At 41.4% G+C, this 9,554-nt stretch overlaps 1 protein-coding gene across 3 annotated transcripts; it reads right to left on the bottom strand.

Annotated features, from left to right (window-relative positions):
• Positions 1-2,001: 2,001 nt before the first annotated feature.
• Positions 2,002-4,028, bottom strand: svbp (small vasohibin binding protein). 3 transcript variants are annotated; one of them, XM_015942485.3, is made up of 3 exons: positions 3,892-4,028; positions 2,702-2,826; positions 2,002-2,622 (listed from the first exon to the last, which is right to left on the bottom strand). In XM_015942485.3, the coding sequence occupies exons 2-3, from the start codon at positions 2,813-2,815 to the stop codon at positions 2,536-2,538; spliced, it is 201 nt and encodes a 66-aa protein (XP_015797971.1). In that variant the 5' UTR covers positions 2,816-2,826; positions 3,892-4,028; the 3' UTR covers positions 2,002-2,535. The 3 variants fall into 3 exon arrangements, with proteins under 3 accessions (XP_015797971.1, XP_015797970.1, XP_054589950.1); XM_015942484.3 differs by having other exon boundaries at positions 2,702-2,859; positions 3,892-4,012; XM_054733975.2 differs by having other exon boundaries at positions 3,896-3,986.
• Positions 4,029-9,554: the final 5,526 nt, after the last annotated feature.

Here is a 9,554-nt window from a genome sequence, read left to right as displayed (position 1 = left end):
CGATTTATACTACAGTGTATCATTCATCCATTCACACGCTAGTGGGGATGAGCTACGATGTAGCCACAGCTGCACTGACAGAGTACATAGTATACAGTATAAAGTAAAAAGAATTGGTCCAAGCACTGAACTCTGTGGTACTCCACAAGTAGAGTATGAAGATTTATCATTTACATGAACAAACTAAAATCTGTTGTATGTGAACTGAAATGTTGAACTGATGTACGTTTTAACAGTACACTTTGACCTTACACAAGAGTAATTTTTAAGATAAAAAACTTGTTTTTTTTTTGCAACAATCTTATAATGGGCTATTCTGGTCTTTAAACTAGGGCCCGACCGATATATCGGCTGGCCGATATTGGGGTCAATAACAGAATCGGCTATCGGCCAAAAAGACGGCTGATATTGCGCTACCTATCCAGCAGATGGCGCCAGCTTTATGAACTCATGTGTGGCTCCACTTCTTTGAACTTTGAACACAAATTATTGTTTTGGAACCTTTTTTTAATTTATTCTTATTTATGTTTCTTATGTGCAATTATTTCCTGTCCAGGGTGAATAAGTTCACCAAGTTAACTTCCACAGAGTGTTGCTTTGTTACAAAGTACAAGTATTACGTTTTGTTTATTGCTGCATTTTTATTATTTTAACATTCTTACAGGGATCTTCTGTCCCTAAACTTGTGTGTGTTGTTAGATTCCCCAGAGTTAGCCAAGTCAGAAAAAACATGTTGTAACCAGTTGTTTTAGCATGAAGCAATGGAAGGGAAGGCTTGCATTCACCTATATAAAAACACTATAATGTATATGAATTCACTTATATTGTTTTATGCAAAACTAAGAAAACCAACTGCCGCCAGATCATATTGGGCTGGTTATAAAATGCTTTTTCTGACTCGTCTAGCTCTGGGGAATCTTAACAAGACACAGTTTTACTTAGTGGTGGAATATTCCTTTAAGTTAAAATGTATTTGTGGAAACCACAGTTTACAAGAAAAAAAGTGAATGTTAGATTTATGCTGTGACTGAGTTTGTGTGTTCTGTTGTTTTTGAGATCTGCTAAATAAATCTTATTTGCATTACTTGGAAACCCTAGAGAGTTAGACAGTTCTTTGGTGTGTAATAGAGAAATAAGTTAGCATCAAAAGGCAGAGAATGAAGGGTTTAAGCTTAAGAACATTTTTATTTGTTTTTTTTTGTGAGGGAGATTTATCGGCCATTATATCGGCTATCGGCCTTTGTTAAAAGTTTTATATCGGTATCGGTCCCAAAAAGCATATCGGTCTGGCGCTACTTTAAACGTTTGGACACCCCTGGCTAAGTGCAAGCTCCAAAATAAGATTCCAAAATAAAAGAAACATTAAAAGAGATTATTTATTTTCATTCACATTTGACTAATTTGTTTAAAGCACACACACATATACACAATTACAAAGTAGGTCATCAATCACAGTTTGACAGGAAGTGTCTTAATTAATCTTGCTTTGTAATGTTTCTAAACTAAAGCTTTACAATGTGAATAATCTGTCATATTTAAATAAATAAATCATATAAAAACACTTATTTCATATAATCAGTTTTCACGCAACCAGTTATTATAAATCTTTAGGTTGTACAGCTTGAGATTTACTTGCTAAGCATTTATGTAATTTACATTTAAGCATCCACTACTGAGATAATTCATGTCTGTATGGAACATTTGTTTGTTTTGGGTTAGGGTTAGTGAGCGTGAGACGGATTTTGGGATGAAAACTAAGCCAAGGATCTCACAGGGTTTCGGGCAACTAGCTGGAAAGGTCTTGTTCATTTTGTAGAGTCCAGCTGAATGAGTACACACAAAACTTGGAAGACTGTTTTATTTGACCAAGTTATGTTGGGCAGATGGCACCACTGTGACAGATTCCGCAGATTTTCTCGTAAATTCCTTCATATTTATGATCTAAATCTTGACTCGTGTTCCTGAAACTCCTGACTCACAAAAACCCAATGAGACAGGTTCTAGAAACCCACCAGAGTTTTATTTTAGAGGAACACTTGATTTGGTGCAAAGAACTGGAAAACATTTGGAGTTGTTTTGGACCCTCCCATACAAACAGACTTAGGCAGAAAAACGTGTCTGGTCATTTTTACAACATGTAAACAAAATGAGCTGAATGCCAGGGCTGAGGACTGCCAACCAGAAAATACCTTGTAAAGAGAAAACCAATGGTGGCTGATCAGGCTGTAGACATGAAGAAAGCTCATGTACAGCACATCCAACAGGAACCAGCAGAAAGCTCTGAGCCACTCAAATCACCGACATCAGCAACTTTCTGGTTCTCAGATCGGACTGAGATCAGATCATAAAAGATGTGTCCACAGTAAACAGATTCTTACAGGCCTGAAAAACTAGTGTCTGTAAAACGAAGACCGACAGTTGAGGGTTTTTACCACCATCCTGTCCCAGTTTAAGTGACTGGTTTGCTGTCCATCACAGAGAAGAAGTGAACCGATGCTAGAGCAGATAAAACCTGGAGAATGAAACGATGTGACATCATTCTGCTTGTGACTGCATCTGCTTACAAAACGCCTCAAACTGCTGCTGTTCCAACTCAGTCATCACCTTGTTTAGAGCATAAATCTGGGAGGGAGAGACAGAGGTATGGTTATTAACGCTGCTGAAGATTCGTGATGCTGGGAAGAAGAAGAGCTGTGATCACCTCTGCTCTCTGTCTCTGTTTGAGCTCCTGTTGTGCAGATTTCTGCTTGACCCGGTCCCCTCTGGTCGGGGTGGTGTTCAGCTTCGGTTTGTCCTTACGGCAGGCAGGTTCCATTCTAGCGGGTCCTGATCAGACAAGAAGCCGGTGTCACTATTGACCTTAAAAGGATGAATAAAGTTTATTTTTGTTCTTATCATGCTGTTGTGCATGCACACACACAAATAACCATAGAGAAGGATGATAAATAACATGGATTTACAGTAAGGTCACAGCAATTTTTAGCTAGAATAAATGGTAACCAGCAAGTTATTTTTTTCTAGGAGGATCTTAAGTTGAGTCAAAGGAGGCCAGACTCTATTTAGGAGACAGGAGAACCACATTAAACAGTTTTATTCAACTAATATATGATTATTATGGATTTACACCAGGGTAACATAATTTTCTACCTATAAAAATGGTGACCAGCTTGTTATACATGTCAAGACTCTATTTAGGAGACAGAGGAACCAAATTAAACCGTTTTATTCAACTTTTACATGAATATTATGGATTTACACCTGGGTGACAGAAGTTTCTACCTATAAAAACGAACAGTGAGTCCAGGCTGCTGCAGGGACGCTTAGAACGTCCAACAACACCCGCCAGCCTTTAGAAAGTCCAGCATATATTTTTGTATTCAACATAAATTACATTTTCAGTCACTGCGACGTTAATCAAACGCTAGAAGAAACCGTGAAACCCCAAATCTCCGCTGGAACAATTACGCAGTTTACGTAAGCGCTCTTCTTCTTCTGCCGTTGTAAGACTCAGAAAATGAGAAGCAGACAATAGCGCCCCCCACAGTCACAGATTACGCTAGATCACAGATTTTGCTGTAACACCTGCCGGATTGGGCTAAAACGGCTAGTTTTAAACATCAGAAACAGCCCCAGCAGCTAACAGCTTCAGGCCTGATGTGACCAAAACAGATTTAACGGGTGTTTAATTATCCATATAATTAAACATAAGCCTGGATGTCATTTAACATTTCGAGTTTCAACATCCAGACATTCAAAGTAAGCTCAGCAATTTAAACAACATCGTTACCGTCTACAGGAGAACACGTTGTTTGTCTCATTTAATAAGCAAATACACAAAAACACGAAAGACGGTGTTTTAACACTGCAACATTCTGATAGCAGCGTCCTTACCCACGTTGATAACAACAAAACAGCGAAGTCAGGGGAATCTTCATGTAGCCACTTGCTAGCTAGGACGGTGTCACTGGTAAACAAATCCGGGTTCACAACTGGAGCTGTAGCCAACAGTTCCGGTGTTGCTATGAAACGTGTCCCCTGTCAAAAACGTTGGAAATCAACGTCACTTCCGGGAAATAAAACATTCTTTTTGTATTTCCAAATATTTTTATATCAAGCAAAGGACATTCGAAACAGCAAATCTGCACACATCATCAAAAAACAAGGAATGATAGAATCGTAATTTTCATCTTTGGTGACATTCAGAACGATGGTGATCTACTTAGTGAAAACAGTAAAATAGAATAAACAAAGTAAAAAGACTCACTAAATATACTAAAATTTGCAACTTTTTGATTTTACAAAAGGATCAATTTAAAGTAGGTTTGTCCAAACGCTAGGGAGCGATGTAAGATTACAGAAAAAGATTAAACCTGTTCGACCTAGATTTGATTTTAGGGGGTTCTGATCACTGAAAACATTTAATGTGCTGTCGTTTTCAAAATCAATGATGCATGGTTAAGTGCCTCTAAATGTATATTTATGAAAATAAAACTTGGCCATGGAAATAATCAGATCGATTATTTAGCTATATCTAATCAGATTTCTTTTGCACATCCGTACAGTTTTCTGTAAGGCCAAACATGAAAATCTGCTGCAGTTTGTTTCAAGATCAAACAACAAATATGACACTGGAAGAACTGGACAATGGTCCAGTGCCAAAACAGATGGACAGATGTTTCAGGATGGTCAGAGCAAGAACTGTGTGGTGTCTACCACTAGGGGGCAGTATAGGAGAACGTAGATTTTTTTAAAAGAACTTTTATTGAACCTTTGCAAAACGAACAAAAGCGACTACATTTCAAAATTTGTTAGCAGAATGACATTACAGAGTAGCTCCGAAGTTTGTGTTCATCTCAACTTGCATTTTGTAGACACAATTCAAAGATTGATTGATCTTTGAATGTTTGACCAGTAGAGTTTAGGATTCTTTGCTTGTTCAGGGACCATAAACACACTTTGTATTAACCCTTTGATGCATGAATTATGAAATCTTCAACCATGATTTTTTAAACAATTTTTTTCATTCATCTTTAGGTGTGAATGAAACGAATTTCAACAAATATTTTTTATAACATATAATAATTTACAAATAATTTATTACATGTCCACCTCGGTGGACAGCGTGCATTCTGAACATGAAGTATGTTGGCTTGCCTTACTGAAGTCCAATTGGAGGGGCTCATGTGCAATAAAGTCTTCAACAGCCGTGCTTAATAGCAAAAATAAATAAATAACAATTTTGAGTACCTGTCCACTGTAGTGACCATTAGAGCCCTGCACGGGCCTAAAATCTGAGCCCGTGTCCGGCCCGGCCCGAGAGGGTGGAGTCCCAGCCCGACCCGGTCCAATAAGGATTTCAGGATTCTCTGGCCCGACCCGAGCCCGACTTTTTTTTAACCTTTCATAATGTTTTAGTGTGATAGGATGCTCTGCGTTCTAATTATCTGTGAGAAGCGTTCTGCAGTAAAAAAAAAAAAGAAAAGACAGAAAAACAGCATCAATGCAGCTTTTTTTTTCTAACAGAGCGTATTTTTCAAGCGGCAGATGAAATTTACGAACACTATATTAATTGGATGCGTTTGTAAATTTAATCTGCTCTGAAAACGCGCTCTTGTGCTGTTAGAAAAAAAAGCAGCATTCTAATTTTTTTAACTGCAGCGCGCATTTTCAGAGCGGCAGATTAAATAAACGCCCCCCAATTAGCGTTTGTAAATTTAATCTGCTGCTCTGAAAATGCGCTCTCCAGTTAGAAATAAGCCAGCAATGAATGCTGTATTTTTTACTGCAGAGCAAATTTATTCACAGAAAAACTGCTGCCGTTTTCATGAGGATAAACGAATGTTTCTGACATCAAAGTGGACATAAAATGGCGTATTAGAACAGGGGCACACGTTTCAATCAGCAGTTTGATAATCATTTATATCGGCGCATTTATAAACCACACACACCATAACTGAGCTAACGGTGCGTGAGAAGCAGGCAGGTGCTGCTGCGTTCAAGTGTTTCAGTTTTTTTTTATGAATTTGAATTAAAATGAAGGCGCCCGGCCCGTGTCCGAGGTAATTACACAGTTGTTGGCCCTCGGGCCGGGCTTCAGTGCAGGGCTCTAGTGACCATTATGCATCAAAGGGTTAATTCAGGCAGAGTCAAGTATATAATTAAAAAGAAGTTTATTTTTCTAAGTTAATTATAATACATTGTCACAATCCGCCCCTGCCTTCCTGACTGTGTCTCTCTCCTGCCCTGTTTAGTCCTTTTTGTTCTCACCTGCCCCTCGTTAACCTGCCCATGTGTTCCTAATTTTCCCTGTGTATTTATACCTCCCGTCTTGTACCAGTCTTCGTCGGATCATTGTATGTGCATGTGCTTGTTTTGTCCTGTCGCTCCCGTTCCACCATTAAAACCATTTTTATTTTTTCATCCGTGCCTGCTCTCCTGCCTCCTGAACTCTCCACCACACATGGTCTACCATCTCCACTCCGCCCAACATGACAGAATGATCCGACCAACCTGGACCTGTGGTGAGCGTTACATTCTGTTCTGGAGGATTATTTTTTTCTTTTTCTCCCGTTTCAGCGGAGGGAGATTCCGGCCTGGAGTTTGTTTTTCGGCGCATCCTACCTGTTCTCGGGGTGGTCGAGCCCTCTGGGAGATCCTGGCGCATCCTATCTGTTCTCGGGGTGGTCGGGGTCATTCTCCTCTCCTGCTGTTCTGCCCTGTCCTGTTTTTCACGGAAGCCGCTGTTTCCTGGAGCTTTTTGATGGAGGTAAAACCCCCTACGCACGCCAGCGTTCTTCAGAGTGGTAGGGCTGGTCTTCCTGCTCCATGTCTGCTTCCCTTCACCTGAGCCTCCGCCGATGGAACCAGCTGGATCGTGATGTGCACCTGCTCAGTTTGTCGAGTACCTGCTGCCGAGCTGTGTTTCCTCGCGTCGCTCCTGCAGTCTCATCCACTTCCTGGTCCATGCCTGCGGGGCCTACGCCTGCAGATCCTTCATGCTGCAGCCTCTTCCGAGTCCTGCTACTGCAGCCCAAACCAGAGCTCATGGAACTCTGCAGAACCAGAGTTGTGCTGCCTATTTCAGAGGCCCCTGCTCTGCCAACCCAGTGTTTGAGTTTCCAGTGTCTGAGTATCCGAGTTCCTGAGTCTACGTGTCCGTGTTCCAAGTTCTCTGAGTCCCTGAGTCAAGTGTTCCCGAGTCCCCGAGTCAAGTGTCCCCGAGTCAAGTGTCCCCGAGTCTCCGAGTCAAGTGTTCCAAGTTGTCTGAGTCAAGTGTTCCCGGGTCTCCTGTGTTATGTGGCCTTGTGGGCGTCTGGTATCCGCCCCTTGGGGTGGGGGGGTGTGGGGGGGGGGGGGTGCTGTCACTATCTGCCCCTGCCTTCCTGACTGTGTCTCTCTCCTGCCCTGATTAGTCCTTATTGTTCTCACCTGCCCCTCGTTAACCTGCCCATGTGTTCCTAATTTTCCCTGTGTATTTATACCTCCCATCTTGTACCAGTCTTCGTCGGATCATTGTATGTGCATGTGCTGTAGGTGATGTGGTGTAAAGTAGATGTGTATCAGAACCTTTGTATCTAAAAGAGATTGTGAATTCTGGGTGTAAAAGAATTTGTTGTCTGCTATAAACTAGAGAGTTGTTTAGTAATAAAACAACATCAGACGCAATCTGTTGTGTCTATAAATCCTGATCGGAGACCCCCAGTCAGATCCGGAATGTCAGGATGTCGGGTGGACCTCAAGACACCAAAATTCGTAGACCAACCGCAGTGCGGCCAGTCTGGTCTAGAATGGTCTCCAGGTCACAACAGGCAGGAAGGTTCGTTGCGTCTAAAACAGATGGACTCGTAAAGAGCAAGTAACGCCTAAATAAACTTCTTTTGGCTGACAATCTGTACAGATGAGTGTCTAATGGTGCTGTACACACGTGTAATCATTAGTGTGGCAGTTTAGTGCAACTTACTCTAAATGTAATAATTCAGCCCCAAACCATAATTCTATCTCCATCTTCAGGTTAAAACTCTGCTCCACATTTATGTAGAACCAGCTGTGGCTGATGGCTAAGCTGAAAAACGTCAGCAAGTTACTACGTGGCTGCACTGCACTGGTCTCCAGGTGAGGCAGCCACACCTCCACCTAGCTCAACCACTCACCTGCCGATATGACACGCTAGCTCTCTGAGCCGCTCGCCTCCTTCAGAAAAATGCCCTCCTCCCCTTTTCATCTAATGATCGTGTTTAACAGGAAGTCCTCCAGAATGCTGCAGAATCTGTGTCTGCTTTTCTCCTGAGCGGTAAGTCTTGTGTGAGTGTGTGCACGCGCGACTGCGCACACGCTCGTTAACAACTCGTTTTGAGATTGAGAAACTCCAATAGCACATGCCAGGGAGGTTGAGGGGGGTGCGGTCTACCACCGCCTCAGTGCCGCTCTCTCGATCCGCCAGGCGACGCCTCTTTCAGAAGCGTTTTCCTAACAGGAAGTGTGGATGAAATACTTCTCCAGCCATGCCTTGAACCTTTAAGGAGCATTATGGCAGGGTCAGCTGGCAGTGTGCCAACAGGTTTGACTGTGTGTCAAAGAGAGAGGTGTCTCAAGGAGGCTGGTTCCAAACTGGCCACTTCGGAGTTCCGCTTGATACTGAAAAACTTGGGAAGTCACTCTAGTTTTACACTTGTTATCATTTCTGCGAATTAGAATTGGACATGTTTTAGGCTTTACCAAGCATCCATCAGAAAACCACACCTTCCAGATACAAGCTGTTCTAGTTCTGTGGATCAAGAATCTTTAAACTTTATGTGAGATGATCTTAACCTGAATTTGCATCTCATGAACATTGTGTATGAGTGTAAATAATGACTAACTTGTTAAATCAAACATTACTGATCATACGATATAAATGGATCATTGTAAGTCAACATTCATTTCAACTTCACTGAATTAGGCGCAGATTATTCAAACATTTCATACAACATCTGGTTCATTCGACCATATGATTATTTATGATTATTTAACTTATGAGTTGTAAAAGTTCACTTTTTAATCAGAATGTGGAATCCAGCAGTCTGAGATAAGAGGACAGACTTTTGGAGACCTAATTTGACAATCTTGTCTTAATTGACTGTCAAAAAGCACTGCAGAATCTTCTGGGTAATAGAAGGTAGAATAGAAAATCCACCTAGATATTGGAATTATGTCTGTAGATGACCGGTCACTATTTAAGTCAATAAATAGGTCAATGTTGCCCTTTTCTGGACATTACATGTGTGTGGATGGAAGACCATTGAGTAGGCTATTGCAGTAATCTATTCTAGAGGAGATGAAGGCATGGATGAGGGTTTCTGTTGCAGTAGAGGACAGAATAGGGCATAGACGGGCAATATTTTGAAGGAGAAAGAAGGCTGTTTTAGTGATATGATGGATGTGTGGTAGGAAAGAGGGTAAAAGGTCAAAAATGACTCCCAGGTTTCTGATCTGAAGGGATGGAGAAACTGTGTAACCGTCAATACTGAGCATGAAGTCTTTGAAGGAGGAGAGAAGGGATTTGGGTCCAGTTATGA

The sequence above is a fragment of the Nothobranchius furzeri genome, chromosome 3 (assembly GCF_043380555.1).
Source record: "Nothobranchius furzeri strain GRZ-AD chromosome 3, NfurGRZ-RIMD1, whole genome shotgun sequence".
NCBI classification, from domain to species: domain Eukaryota; kingdom Metazoa; phylum Chordata; class Actinopteri; order Cyprinodontiformes; family Nothobranchiidae; genus Nothobranchius; species Nothobranchius furzeri.
This window is presented reverse-complemented; position numbering and strand designations above follow the sequence as displayed.

What these genes read in the sequence shown, in the direction of transcription:
- svbp (XM_054733975.2), bottom strand. Translation starts at nt 3,935, where the DNA reads ATGAAGATTCCCCTGACTTCGCTGTTTTGTTGTTATCAAC. An exon ending in GCTGTTTTGTTGTTATCAAC is followed by an intron (nt 2,827 to 3,895) that starts GTGGGTAAGGAC and finishes TTGTCTGATCAG; the next exon opens with GACCCGCTAGAATGGAACCT. An exon ending in AACAGAGACAGAGAGCAGAG is followed by an intron (nt 2,623 to 2,701) that starts GTGATCACAGCT and finishes TCTCCCTCCCAG; the next exon opens with ATTTATGCTCTAAACAAGGT.